Genomic DNA, 15,143 nt, shown 5'->3' on the forward strand with positions numbered 1-15,143 from the left:
TTGATGGGGTGCAGGAGGGTAGAGTATTTCCAGGAAAGGTTGATTGACGGAGGGTGAGTAGGATTGATGGGATGCAGGGGGATAGAATATTTGGCATAAAGGTTGACTGGGGGTGAATAGGATTGATGGGGTGTGGTAGGGTAGATTATTTGGGTTGAAGGTTGATTGGAGATGAGTAGGATTGATGGGGTGCAGTAGGGTAGAGTATTTGGGGTGAAGATAGATTGACTGGGGATGAGCAGGATTGATGGGGTGCAGGGATGTACAGAATTTGGGGTGAAGCTGTATTTACTGGGGATGCGTTGGATTGATGGGATGTGGGGGGAGATTAGATTATTTGGGGTGAAGGTTGATTGACTGGGGATGAGTGCGATTGATGGGGTGCAGGGGGGTGTAGAATATTTCATGTAAATGTTGATTTACTGGGGATGAGAAGGATTGATGGGGTGCAGGGGGTAGAGTATTTTGGGTAAAGGTTGAATGACTGGAGATGAGGTGAATTGATGGGGTGCAGTGGTTAGGGTATTTGGGGTGAAGGTAGATTGACTGGGGATGAGTAGGATTGATGGGGTGCAGGGGTGTAGCGTATTTGGAGTGAAGGTAGATTGATTGGGGATGAGAAGGATTGATGGGGTGCAGGGGTGTAGCATATTTGGGGTGAAGGTAGATTGACTGGGGATGAGTAGGATTGATAGGGTGCAGGGTGTAGAGTATTTGGGGTGAAGGTAGATTGACTGGAGATAAGTAGGATTGATGGGGTGCAGGGGATGGCATATTTGGGTTGAAGATTGATTGCATGGAGATGAGTAGGATTGATGGGATGCAGGGGTGTAGAGTATTTGGGGTGCAGCTGGATTGACTGGGGATGAGTAGGATTGATGGGATGCAGGGGGTAGAGTATTTGGGGTGCAGTTGGATTGACCGGGGATGAGTTGGACTGATGGATGAAGGGGGGGGCGAGGTTGGATTATTTGGGGTGAATGTTGATTGGCAGGAGACGAGTAAGGTTGATGGGGAGCAGGGGGTGGCGTACTTGGGGTGAAGGCTGATTGACTGGGGGTGAGTAGGATTGAACGGGTGCAGGGGAGTACAGTATTCGGGGTGAAGGTTGATTGACTGGGGGTGAGTGCGGTTGATGGGATGCAGTGGGGTAGAGTATTTAGGGTAAAGGTTGATTGGGGATAAGTAGGATTGATGAGGTGCAGTAAGTTAGAGTGTTTTGGGTGCAGGTTGATTGACTGGAGATGTGGAGGACTGATGGGGTGCTGGGGGTTGAGTATTTTGGTTGAAGGTTGAATGACTGGAGATGAGGTGGATTGATGGGGTGCAGTAGGGTAGAGTATTTGGGGTGAAGGTTGATTGACTTGGGATGAGTAGGATTGACGGGGAGCAGGGGGTAGAATATTTAGGGTGAAGGTTGATTAGGGGTGAATAGGATTCATGGGGTGCAGGAGGTATTGTATTTGGGGTGAAGGTTGATTGATTATGGAAGAGCAGGTTTGATGGGTTGTGGGGGGGTAGAATATTTTGGGTGTAGGCTGATTGGGGATGAGCAGTATTGATGGTGTACAGGGGTTGGAGTATTTAGAGTGAAGTTTGATTGACTGGGGATGAGTAGGATTGATGGAGTTGATTGAAGTAATTTGACAAGGAAGTATTCAATGAACGGCATGACACTAGGAAGTTCTGAGGAACAAAGGGACCGTGGTGTGTGTGTCCATAGATCTCTGAAGGCGGAGGGGCATGTTAGTGGGGTGGTGAAAAAGACACTTGCCTTTATCAATCAAGGCATATATTACAAAAGTAGGGAGGTCATGTTGGAGTTGTATTGAGCCTTGGTGAGGCTACAGCTGGAGTACTGTGTGCAGTTCTGTTCACCACATTATAGGAAGGATGTGATTGCACTGGAGGGGGTGCAGATGAGATTCATCAGGATGTTGCCTGGGGGGAAATATTTAAGTTATGAAGAGAGGTTGGATAGACTTGGGTTGATTTTGTTGGAACAGAGAAGACTGAGGGGCAACCTGATCATTCAAGGCTATGGGCTAAGTGCTGATAAATGGGATTAAGTAGGTATGTCAAGTGTTTCTCACATGTCGGTGCAGACTCGATGGGCTGAAGGGCCTCTTCTGCACTCTGTGATTCTGTGACTGGGAGTGAGTATGGTATTTGGGTGAAGGTTGACTGACTGGGGACGAGTAGGATTGAGGGGTGCTGCAAGGTAGAGAATTTGGCACAAAGGTTGATTCAATGGGGATAAGTAGAATTGATGGGGTCCAGTGTATTGGGGTGAAGGTTGATTGTCTGGGGGTGAGTAATAATAATGGAGTGCAGTCAGATAGAGTATTTGGGGTGAAGATTGATTGACTGGGGATGAATAAGAATGATGGGTTACAGGGAATAGAGTACTTGGGGTGAAGATTGATTGACTGGGAATGAGTCGGATTGATGGGGTGTGGTGGGGCAGAGTATTTGTGTTGAAAGTGGATTGACTGGCGTGGGTAGGATTGATGGGGTGCAGGGGGTAGAATATTTTGCTTGAAGGTTAATTGACTGGGGGTGAGTAGGATTGATGGGGTGCAGTGGGGTAGTGTATTTGGAGTGAAAGTTGATTGACTGAGGGTGAGGAATGATGGGGTGCGGTAGGGTAGAGTATTTGGGGTCATGTTTGATTGACTGGGTGTGAGTATGATATTTAGGGTGAAGGTTGATTGACTGGGAGTGAGTAGGATTGATGGGGTGCAGTAGGGTAGAGTATTTGGGGTGATGTTTGATTGACTGGGGAGTGAGTATGATATTTGGGGTGAGTAAGATTGATGGGGTGCAGTAGGGTAGAGTATTCGGGGTGATGTTTAATTGACTGGGAGTGATTATGATATTTGGGGTGAGCGTTGATTGACTGGAAGTGAGTAGGATTGATAGGGTGCAGTAGAGTAGAATATTTGGGGTGAAGTTTGATTCACTGGGAGTGAGTATGGTATTTGGGGTGAAGGTTGATTGACTGGGGATGAGTAGGATTGAGGGATGCTGCTAGGTAGAGAATTTGCCACAAAGGTTGATTCAATGGGTAGAATTGATGTGGTCCAATAAGGTAGCGTATTTGAGGTTAAGGTTGATTATCTGGGGAGGAGTAGCGTTGATGGGGTGTGGGGAATAGAGTATTTGGGGTGAAGGTTGATTGACTGGGGATGAGTAGGTTTGATGGGATGCATTAAGGTGGGGTATTTGGGTTGAATGTTGATTGACTGGGGAAGATGGGATTAATGGGGTGCGGGGGCATAGAGTATTTGGGGGTGAATGTTGATTAAATGGGGATGAGTAGGATTGATGGGTGCGAGGTGGGGTAGAATATTTGTGCTGAAGGATGATTGATTGGGATGAGTAGGGCTGATGTGCAGGGTTGTAGAGTATTTGGAGTAAAGGTTAATTGACTGGGGGTGAGTTGGATTGATGGGGTGCAGGGGGTAGATAATTTGGGGTGAAGGCTGATTGACTGGGGATGAGCAGGATTGATGGGGTGCAGGGGTGAGATTTGATTGGGGATGATTAGGATTGATGTGCTGCAGGGGGTAGAATTTTTGCAGTGAAGGTTGATTGACTGTGGATGAGTAGGATTGATGGTATGCAATAGGGTAGAATATTTGGGGTGAAGGTTAATTGACTGGGGGTGAGTAGGAATGATGGGGTGCAGAGGATAGAATATCTGGGTGAAGGTTGATTGGCTGGGAATGAGTTGGATTGATGGGGTGCAGTAGAGTAGAGTATTTAGGGTAAAGGTTTATTGGGGGTGGGTAGGATTGATGGGGTGCATGGTGGGGTAGAATATTTGTGATAAAGGATGATTGATTGGGGTGAGTAGGATTGATGGGATGCAGTAGGGTAGAGTATTTGGGGTGAAGCTAGATTGACTGGGGATGAATAGGATTGATGGGTTGCAGTAGGGTAGAGTATTTGGGGTGAAGGTAGATTGACTGAGGATGAATAGGATTGATGGGTTGCAGTAGGGTAGAGTATTTGGGGTGAAGCTAGATTGACTGGGGGTGAGTAGGATTGATGGGGTACGGTAGGGTAGAGTATTTGGGGTGGAGCTAGATTGACTGGGGGTGAGTAGGATTGATGGGGTACAGTAGGATAGAGTATTTGGGGTGATGGATGATTGACTGGTGGTGAGTAGGATTGATGGGATGCAGTAGGGTAGAGTATTTGGGGTGATGGATGATTGACTGGTGGTGAGTAGGATTGATGGGATGCAGTAGGGTAGAGTATTTGGGGTGATGGATGATTGACTGGTGGTGAGTAGGATTGATGGGGTACAGTAGGGTAGAGTATTTGGGGTGATGGATGATTGACTGGTGTTGAGTAGGATTGATGGGATGCAGTAGGGTAGAGTATTTGGGGTGATGGTTGATTTACTGGGGGTGAGTAGGATTGATGGGATGCAGTGGGATAGAGTGGGGTGAATGTTGATTGACTGGGGGTGAATAGGATTGATGGGGTGCAGGGTTGTAGAGTATTTGGGGTGAACGATGATTGACTGGGGATGAGTAGGATCGATGGGGTGCAGTAAGTGGAATGTTTGGGTCCAGCGGTGGGCGGGGGGAGAACATAGGCCCAGCTGGGCATGCGATTGGCAAGGTGAGTGGAAGGGGCATAGATGAATGATAGAAGAACCCCCCAGCCAATAGAAGGCAACAGTGAACTACCCCTTTCCCACATGCAGGTCAACAGCAAATGCAACTTTGCCCAGAACTTTGTAACAGCATTGAAGAGGGCAAGTTTGGGGCTGGGCAATATCCTGTCACTGACGCCATCTTACACACGGTTATTTCTTTCGTGGGCTCACTCTCAGGTCGGAGACTGGTCCACACACTTCACTTTGGACCATCAGTGGGAGGCTTTGCTCCTGTCACTCTAGAGCCTGGAATCCAATCCAGGGGTCTGCCTTCTCACATCTAAGCCGTTTCCCAGCTTGTCACACAAAGGTTCGCCGCTCTGTAAAAGCCAAGGTCTGAAAAAAACCCCAAGGCCCAGGGCCAGTTCCAAAACACAGCGCGTGCATCCTTGAGCACTTTGACTCCAGCGAATTCTCCCCAACGAGCTGGTGGTCTTCCCCCCAAGAGTTAACAAGCCCTCTTGTTGAGCGGGTGACGCAGCACCTTGGTCCATGCTGAGCCATGGGGTGGTCGGGAGTTCGGAGCTGGAGAGAATGGAAAACAGAGGGATTGTTCAGTATCCAGTTTGCTCCCTTGGGCCTTCTCGTGGAGGGTTTAAACATTGGCACATTGTCAGAAGGCCTGTGGAAGCGCCCTGTCAACTTTGGCATCGGGGCTGGGGATCAGCCCCTCGAAACGCTAGGGCTCTCAGGAGCAGGGGAACCAGTAACGATCCTGAGGTTCCGGCCCCCAGCTGAGCGAACAACAAATGGGGTCTGTATAATTGACCTCAGGACCCCCCCCTCCCCCTCCTCCTCGGATTGTGGGGTAAGTAACCCAGTACGCCGGCGGAGAATATCCAAGAATTCATCACTTTTACAAGAGGATTTGAAAGGATTGCTTGTGGTGTTTATAAAACGGGGGGGGGGGGGTTTAAAAAAAAAACAGAACATTCAGTGTTCAGAAGCAACACGTTAATGTAGAAAAAAACCACTTAATGGTCCTGTCACCATCAATACTCAGATCCATTTTAATCCGTGAACATAATATTCCACCTTTCTTTAACCCACTTGGATTTCAAGCTGCCTCATTGCCCTGAACATGGGACTCAACTTTGCGGATGAGAGAAAAGCAGAGTTACCGCAGACACTGGAAATCTGAAATAGAAACGCAAAATGCTCAACTGGCCGGATAGAGTCTGTGCGGATAGAAACACATTTAGCCTTTTAGGTTGTCGATCTTCCCTGGGAACTGGTCGGGGGGGGTTGGGCAGGTTGGGGGGGGTGCAGTGGTTAGGTGTGGAGAAATAACTTGAGATGTAACAGGTTTTAAACCAGTGCAAGAGGCAGGGTGTGAGGGAGAGAACGAAAAGGGAGGTCCCTCATTAGGGTGGAAGGGATGAGAGATTAAAGGGCGAAGGTGCACGTCCAAAGGGAATGGTGTTGGGATTAGCAAGAGACAAAAGATTGGGCTAGAGGTGGCGTACATTGGCATTCTCCATCAAAAGCTGCTGTCTGGAAAAACGGAGGCAGACGCTATGATCTGTAATTGTTGAGCTCAGTGCCCAATGGAAAGGTGAAGGACCTGTTCCTCGAGGTTACGTTGAGCTTCATTGGAACAGGGATAGCAGGCTGAGGGTGGAGAGGTCAGAGTGGGAGGGCAGCAGGTGGTAACGGAAAACTCGGGGTCAACCGTCCAGAACCGAGCGGGGGTCTCCACAAACTGGTCAGCCAGCCTGTACTTGTGGGGTTGCGTCTGAGAGAGGAGAGCCAGGTTGCGAGCAGCGGTCACGGCTCACCGAATTGGGAGGAGTAGATGTCCGCCTGGAAGGGGGAGCGTTTGGGGCCTTCGGCCGCGAGGAGAGAGGGAGCAAAGGGGCAGGCGTTACATCTCCTGCGTTTGCGCGTGGGAGGCTGCCGTGGGAAGGGGAGGGGGTGTCGGAGGGAGGGAGGGAGGGATAGGGACCGTCTGGTGCACCGAAAGGCAAAGTGGGGAGATGCGTTTGGTGGTGGCGAGAGGGTGAGAAATGATCGGTGGGCTGGAAGGTGAAGACAAGGGGAGCTATCAGATTGAGGACGAAGAAAGGCTTATCCAGGAAGCACTGGTACGGAGCGGATGCGATGGAGACAGAGAAACGTAGAGAATGGGATAGCTCAGCAGTGGGGGTCAGTGAGGCTGCAGTGGATATTGGTCCCAGAAATGGAGGCAGAGAAGTCAAGGGATGGAAGGAAAGGGTTGGAGGTGGACCCTGTGCGTGCGAGGGAAGGTCACGAATTGGAAGGGAAGTTGATTCAATTTTCCAGTTTGGGGCCAGAGCGGGAATCAACGTGCTGGGCAGAGAGCTGAGGGAGAGGCCCCGGGTGGGACTGGAATGGGCCAAGGACCGACAAATCTTACCCCAAGATGCAACGGAAAGGGGTCGGCCAATCGGTCCTTAGCTCCCGCGAAATCAGAGCGTCCCAGTTCCCCCCGCCCTCCGCGGACATCCCAGGCACGATCTCGCCCGGCCCGGTGAGATAACTGTCCCATGTCGGGCTAATGTTGCAGCTTCTCTTCCATCCACACCCACCCCACCCTCATCCCACCCTACCGAACACACCGAAAACCATCCCCCCCCACCGCTCCCCCTCCCACCCCCCCTACCCCTACCCCCAAACCCACCCTCCACCACCACCACCCCCCCCACCCCGCCACAACACACATACTGTTGTCCCACTCTTAGATACCCATGGTGCACGCTGAAAATGCTGGCTTACGCTACGAAGAAGAGAGAGTCGCTGGCATGATGCCGAGGGGACATCCCCCGAACAGGGTGCATCACCGCTGCCGAGGGGAAAAGGGGGCGACAAAGTCCTGGCCGGCGGCAGCTCCTCCAGGGTTTGGTCTTTGGTGGCACTCGCTGGCGCTGCCGTCCCTCTCTCTGTCTCTCTCTCTCTCTCTCTCTCCCTGCCCGGCGACTGGAGCGGGTACTAGGGGCAAGGACAGCGAGCTTGGGCAAGGGGCGCTCAGCGATACCCCGGCCCTCCCCCCCACCCCCCCACCCCACCCCCCCACCCCCCCGGCCACGCCCCCCACCACCCCCTAGCCCGTTAAACGGTGGTGACGGACAGGAGCGGGTTGTAGACCCGCTTGCCGTCCGCAGTCCGCGTGCCGTGTGCCAGCATCTCCTGGATGGTCATCCAGTTGTCCAGGATCTTCTTGTTCCGCTTCTTCATGGTCTTCTTGTGGCTGAGCGCGATGATGCTGAGCTCGCTGCGGCCCTCGGTGACCTGCTGCTCCTTCAGGCAGTCCAGGCGGCTCTGGATCATGAACTCCCGCCTCTTGCGCTGCTCGCGGGCACGGAGCAGATGCTGCTTCCGCTCCTCCTTGCTCCAGTAGCGGCCCATCTTCAGCTCGCTGACGGCGTCATCGTCGGTGGTCATGCCGCTCCGCTCCTCCCTGATCTTCATGGCCCGGGCCTTGAGGAGCTTGTCCCGGACCGGGCGCTTGGCCACGTAGCGGGTGCCATCGCTGCGCACCTTGACCTTCCACTCCGAGCGGGCATCGGCCTGCGCCCCCGCTTTGCCGGCCGGCAGACCCTGGCCGTACTCGACCCCGGCCTGGGGCTGCACCAGCTGGACGCAGCTGTGGTAGCGCTCCGACAGGTGGCCCTGCCGGCTGGGCGAGGGGTGGCACCGCGACAGGTAAGGGCTGGCCTCGCCGCCGGCCCCCCTGGGCCCTCGCCTGGCCCTCTCCTCCGGCGGCCGCCTCCCCTCCCCCTCCCTGGGCAGGCTCCTGAACTTGGCCGGGACCCGGCCGAGGTTGAGGTTGGCGTTGGCGTTGGGGGCGCCGCGCTGGCTGCCTTGCCGCGAGGGGCTGCCGGGCCCCGGCTCCACCAGCAGCGGGGTGCTGCGGCAGCTCTCCCCGGTGTTGTAGGCGCTGGTGCTGTCCTTGTCCGAGCGCTCGGGCAGTTCGGTGATGTCGCAGAGGCCGTGCCGCAGGGGGTCCCCGCCGGGCACAAAGCCAGCGGCATCGAAGGATCCCCCCTCGCCGGCCAGCCAGGCCTTCATGCAGCGCTCGCGGAGCTGCTGCATCTTCTGCGCCCGCAAGACGTTGCGGCACTTGAACTCCAGATGACCCAGCTCCTCCTGCAGCATGGCGGCCAGGCGGCCCACCCCCTCGTTGCGGTTGACGTCCAGCCCCCCACCCCGCTGGTAGCAGAGGCCTCCGGTGCCGGGGCCGGTGCCGTTGCCGTTCTCCAGGTGGCACTTGATCTCCAGCAGCTCGCGGTAGCGCTCGCACTCCTCCTCGGTGAGTCCAGGTAACTCAGCGACCACCAGGTCCGGCCCCGCCAGCGAGTCGGTGCTGAGGTGGAAGTCCCGGGACCGGATGGTGGGGGCCTCGAACTTGCTGTGCTGGAATCTCCTCAGGCTGCCTGGCGTGGTGTTGGAGGTGTTGGTGGTGGTGGTGCTGGTCTGGTCGTCCCCCAGGATGTCGTGCTCCGAGCTCTCATCATTGCGTGTGCTCTCGTCGGTGCGACCGACCCCACTGTCCAGGTCCTGGCTGTAGCTCAGCATGTTCCCAGGATCCATGGAGCCCTTCTCCTCCTCCCTTACCTTCTGGAAAACAGAAGTGACAATGACACGGTCAGGAACCAGATATACCATGGAATAGGCTGGGGCTCTCACCTCGTGCACCGACCCTCCGACAGTGCGGCTCTCCCTCAGCGCTGACCCTCCTACAGTGCGGCGCTCCCTCAGCGCTGACCCTCCGACAGTGCGGCACTCCCTCAGCACTGACCCTCCGACAGTGCGGCGCTCCCTCAGCACTGACCCTCCAACAGTGCGGCTCTCCCTCAGCACGGACCCTCCGACAGTGCGGCGCTCCCTCAGCACTGACCCTCCGACAGTGCGGCGCTGCCTCAGCACTGACCCTGCAAAAGTGCGGTGCTCCCTCAGCACTGACCCTCCGACAGTGCGGCGCTCCCTCAGCACTGACCCTCCGACAGTGCGGCGCTCCCTCAGCACTGACCCTCCGACAGTGCGGCGCTCCCTCAGCACCGACCCTCCGACAGTGCGGTGCTCCCTCAGCACTGACCCTCCGACAGTGCGGCGCTGCCTCAGCACTGACCCTGCAAAAGTGCGGTGCTCCCTCAGCACTGACCCTCCGACAGTGCGGCTCTCCCTCAGCACTGACCCTCCGACAGTGCGGCGCTCCCTCAGCACTGACCCTCCGACAGTGCGGCGCTCCCTCAGCACTGACCCTCCGACAGTGCGGCGCTCCCTCAGCACTGACCCTCCAACAGTGCGGCACTCCCTCAGCACTGACCCTCCGACAGTGCGGCGCTCCCTCAGCACTGACCCTCCGACAGTGCGGCGCTCCCTCAGCACCGACCCTCCGACAGTGCGGTGCTCCCTCAGCACTGACCCTCCGACAGTGCGGCGCTGCCTCAGCACTGACCCTGCAAAAGTGCGGTGCTCCCTCAGCACTGACCCTCTGACAGTGCGGCGCTCCCTCAGTACTGACCCTCCCACAGTGCGGCGCCCCCTCAGCACTGACCCTCCGACAGTGCGGCGCTCCCTCAGCACTGACCCTCCGACAGTGCGGCGCTCCCTCAGCACTGACCCTCCGACAGTGCGGCTCTCCCTCAGCACTGACCCTCCGACAGTGCGGCACTCCCTCAGCACTGACCCTCCGACAGTGCGGCGCTCCCTCAGCACTGACCCTCCCACAGTGCGGCGCTCCCTCAGTACTGACCCTCCGACAGTGCGGCGCTCCCTCAGCACTGACCCTCCCACAGTGCGGCGCTCCCTCAGCCCTGACCCTCCGACAGTGCGGCGCTCCCTCAGCACTGACCCTCCGACAGTGCGGCGCTCCCTCAGCACTGACCCTCCCACAGTGCGGCTCTCCCTCAGCACTGACCCTCCGACAGTGCGGCGCTCCCTCAGCACTGACCCTCCGACAGTGCGGCACTCCCTCAGCACTGACCCTCCCACAGTGCGGCGCTCCCTCAGTACTGACCCTCCGACAGTGCGGCGCTCCCTCAGCACTGACCCTCCGACAGTGCGGGGCTCCCTCAGCACTGACCCTCCGACAGTGCGGGGCTCCCTCAGCACTGACCCTCCGACAGTGCGGCGCTCCCTCAGCACTGACCCTCCGACAGTGCGGCTCTCCCTCAGCACTGACCCTCCGACAGTGCGGCGCTCCCTCGGCACTGACCCTCCGACAGTGCGGCGCTCCCTCAGCACTGACCCTCCGACAGTGCGGTGCTCCCTCAGCACTGACCCTCCCACAGTGCGGCGCTCCCTCAGCACTGACCCTCCGACAGTGCGGCACTCCCTCAGTACTGACCCTCCGACAGTGCGGCGCTCCCTCAGCACTGACCCTCCCACAGTGCGGCGCTCCCTCAGATGACACTTACATGCTGCGCTGGGTTGGTTTTTCCAATCCGTGCGGTTAACTCCTCTCCCTCGTCTCGAGTGGGGATATCCATTGCCTCGTTCCTCTCTTCCATCCAGCCTTCATCCAGCTGTGGGAGCAGAGAAGTCAGATTCAGCAAAGATGACTTTGCACATCATCAACGGCAGACCCAGACCCCAACCAGACAGCGTGGGTTTCTGCTCACCGTTCCACCATACCCCCCTTGAAGCTCGACACCGTCCAGGACAAAGCAGCCCCAGCTTGATCAGCCCCCCATCCACAAACATTCACTCCCTCCACCACCGACGCACAGGGGCAGCAGTGTGTGTACCATCTACAAGATGCACTGCAGCAACTCACCAAGGCTCCTTCGACAGCGCCGCCCAAACCCACCACCTCTACCATCTAGAAGGGCAAGGGCAGCAGACACACGGGGAACACCCACCACCTGCAAGTTCCCCTCCGAGCCCCTCACCATCCCGACTTGGAAATATATCGGCCGTTCCTTCACTGTCGCTGGGTCAAAATCCTGGAACTCCCTCCCTAACAGCACGGTGGGTGTACCTACACCACACGGACACAATCCTGGAACTCCCTCCCTAACAGCACGGTGGGTGTACCTACACCACACAGACACAATCCTGGAACTCCCTCCCTAACAGCGCGGTGGGTGTACCTACACCACACGGGGACACAATCCTGGAACTCCCTCCCTAACAGCACGGTGGGTGTACCTACACCACACGGACACAATCCTGGAACTCCCTCCCTAACAGCACGGTGGGTGTACCTACACCACACGGACACAATCCTGGAACTCACTCCCTAACAGCACGGTGGGTGTACCTACACCACACGGGGACACAATCCTGGAACTCCCTCCCTAACAGCACGGTGGGTGTACCTACACCACACGGGGACACAATCCTGGAACTCCCTCCCTAACAGCACGGTGGGTGTACCTACACCACACGGACACAATCCTGGAACTCCCTCCCTAACAGCGCAGTGGGTGTACCTACACCACACGGGGACTGCAGCGGCTCAAGAAGGCAGCTCACCCCCACCTTCTCAAGGGGCAATTAGGGATGGGCAATAAATGCTGGGCCCAGCCAGCGACCCCCACATCCCTTGAATGTATTAAAAAATACACTCTACGACCTGGAAGGAGGTTACAGAGATAGGGAGTGGTGTAGGGGCTGGAGGAGGTTACAGAGATAGGGAGGGTTGAAGGGGCTGGAGGGTTACAGAGATAGGGAGGGTTGTAGGGGCTGGAGGAGTTTACAGAGATAGGGAGGGTTGTAGGGGCTGGAGGAGGTTACAGAGATAAGGAGGGTTGTAGGGGCTGGAGGAGGTTACAGAGATAGGGAGGGTTGTAGGGGCTGGAGGAGGTTACAGAGATAGGGAGGGTTGTAGGGACTGGAGGAGGTTACAGAGATAGGGAGGTTTGTAGGGGCTGGAGCGGGTTACAGAGATAGGGAGGGTTGTAGGAACTGGAGGAGGTTACAGAGATAGGGAGGGTTGTAGGGGCTGGAGGAAGTTACAGAGATAGGAAGGGGTGTAGGGGCTGGAGGAGGTTACAGAGATAGGGAGGGTTGTAGGGGCTGGAGGAGGTTACAGAGATAGGGAGGGGTGGAGGTGCTGGAGGAGGTTACAGAGAGAGGGAGGGTTGTAGGGGCTGGAGGGGGTTACAGAGATAGGAAGGGGTGTAGGGGCTGGAGGAGGTTACAGAGATAGGGAGGTTTGTAGGGGCTGGAGGAGGTTACAGAGATAGGGAGTTTTGTAGCGACTGGAGGAGGTTACAGAGATAGGGAGGGGTGTAGGGGCTGGAAGAGGTTACAGAGATAGGGAGGGTTGTAGGGACTGGAGGAGGTTACAGAGATAGGGAGGGTTATAGGGGCTGGAGGAGGTTACAGAGATAGGGAGGGTTATAGGGGCTGGAGGAGGTTACAGGGATAGGGAGGGGTTGTAGGGACTGGAGGGGGTTACAGAGTTTGGGAAGTGGGTTGTAATGATAGCCTTGCTGTTGTTCCAATGGTAGCTGAAGAATTGTTTACATCCCCCACAGATGGACCTTGAATTAACCTGTGGAATCCTGTGGCGAGGGCCGAAATCTAACAACATTCTGTCTTACAAATGGCACCACCACCTTCAGCCTGAGGTAGTTGTTAACCAGTGGAATATTGCAGTGCTCTGCTCCTCCCTGTGTTCACCTGTGTATATTCTGATTTGGAATCAGTCCCGCTTACCTCCATCTCTGGTCGTGCTAATAATAAGGAAACATTCGTGCTATCCTCCCGCGTGAGGATCGCTACTGCCTCCTCCCTGTTCTGAACTTCCACCCCATTTATCTGGAAAAGAGAGATAGACATACCGGTAATCAGGAGGGCAGAGAACAGCCCTGTATCCACTGAAGCACGCAGTTACATCAACTCAGGGGTTCCAGTTCCAACCTCTGCTCAATAACTAACCTCAGTCTGGAGATGGGGGGGATTGTCTACACTGTCCCCATCAAACACTCCCAGGACAGGTACAGCACGGGGTTAGATACAGAGTAAAGCTCCCTCTACACTGTCCCCATCAAACACTCCCAGGACAGGTACAGCACGGGGTTAGATACAGAGTAAATCTCCCTCAACACCGTCCCCATCAAACACTCCCAGGACAGGTACAGCACGGGGTTAGATACAGAGTAAAGCTCCCTCTACACTGTCCCCATCAAACACTCCCAGGACAGGTACAGCACGGGGTTAGATACAGAGTAAAGCTCCCTCTACACCGTCCCCATCAAACACTCCCAGGACAGGTACAGCACGGGGTTAGATACAGAGTAAAGCTCCCTCTGCACTGTCCCCATCAAACACTCCCAGGACAGGTACAGCACGGGGTTAGATACAGAGTAAGGCTCCCTCTACACCGTCCCCATCAAACACTCCCAGGACAGGTACAGCACGGGGTTAGATACAGAGTAAAACTCCTGTGATATCACCTCTCTTGCTGACCCACTCTGAGTTAGATATTGAAACAAGGACAGAAAGTTCTGGGAAATGCAGCAGGTCTGGCAGCATCTGCGGAGAGAAAAACAGCGAACGTTTCAAGTCCATTCGTTCCTTCTTCAGAGCTAAAGAGAAGTGGAAATGGGTGAAATTGATTGGAGGTGGAGGGGGAGCAGGTGAATCTGGATAGAAGGCCAGCGATAGGTGGAGGCAAAGGAGAGACTGACCGGGATGTCAGGGACACAAGACAAGGGGAGCGTTAATGGTAGTGGTAAAGGCTAATAGTGGCATTAAGGTAAGAAAGTAGAATGTGCTAATAGCAGAACGAGGGTAAGCATTTTGTGAAGAAACAACATGGAACAATTACTAGATGGCCCTTTTAGGGGTGGGTTGAGGGGAAGGGGCAGTGGTGGGGAAGAATGGATAGAAATTGCTCCCAATGCGGTCTCCTCTACATAAGACCATAAGACATAGGAGCAGAAATTAGGCCATTCAGCCCATCGAGTCTGCTCCCCCATTCAATCATGGCTGATCAGTTTCTCAACCCCATTCTCCCGCCTTCTCCCCGTAACCTTTGACCCCCTTACCAATCACGAACCTATCTATCTCAGTCTTAAATACACTCAATGACCCGGCCTCCACAGCCTCCTGTGGCAATGAATTCCATAGATTCACCACTCTCTGGCTAAAGAAGTTTCTCCTCATCTCTGTTCTAAAAGGTCTTCCCTTTACTCTGAGGCTGTGCCCTCGGGTCCTAGTCTCTCCTACTAATGGAAACATCTTCCCCACGTCCACTCTATCCAGGCCTTTCAGTATCCTGTAAGTTTCAATCAGATCACCCCTCATCCTTCTAAACTCCATCGAGTATAGACCCAGAGTCCTCAAACATTCCTCAGATGTTAAGCCTTTCATTCCTGGGATCATTCTCGTGAACCTCCTCTGGATCCTCTCCAGGGCCAGAACATCCTTCCTGAGATACTGCTCACAATATTCTAAATGTGGTCTGACCAGGGCCTTATAAAGCCTCAGCAGCCCATCCCTGCTTTTATATTCTAGTCCTCTCGAAATAAATGCCAACATTGCATTTGCTTTCCTA

The 15,143-nt window shown here is 55.1% G+C and overlaps 1 protein-coding gene across 1 annotated transcript in view; it reads right to left on the bottom strand.

Annotated features, from left to right (window-relative positions):
• Positions 1 to 7,741: 7,741 nt before the first annotated feature.
• Positions 7,742 to 15,143, bottom strand: part of LOC121274264 (PDZ domain-containing protein 4-like) — a 27,093-nt gene continuing 19,691 nt past the window's right edge. Inside the window, exons 5-7 of the mRNA XM_041181475.1 lie at positions 13,301 to 13,402; positions 11,053 to 11,160; positions 7,742 to 9,250 (exon numbers count right to left, since the gene is read on the bottom strand). Coding sequence (XP_041037409.1) covers positions 7,742 to 9,250; positions 11,053 to 11,160; positions 13,301 to 13,402 — 1,719 coding nt within the window. The remainder of the gene's footprint in view (positions 9,251 to 11,052; positions 11,161 to 13,300; positions 13,403 to 15,143) is intronic.

The sequence above is a fragment of the Carcharodon carcharias genome (assembly GCF_017639515.1).
Source record: "Carcharodon carcharias isolate sCarCar2 chromosome 35 unlocalized genomic scaffold, sCarCar2.pri SUPER_35_unloc_6, whole genome shotgun sequence".
Classification (NCBI taxonomy): Eukaryota; Metazoa; Chordata; class Chondrichthyes; order Lamniformes; family Lamnidae; genus Carcharodon; species Carcharodon carcharias.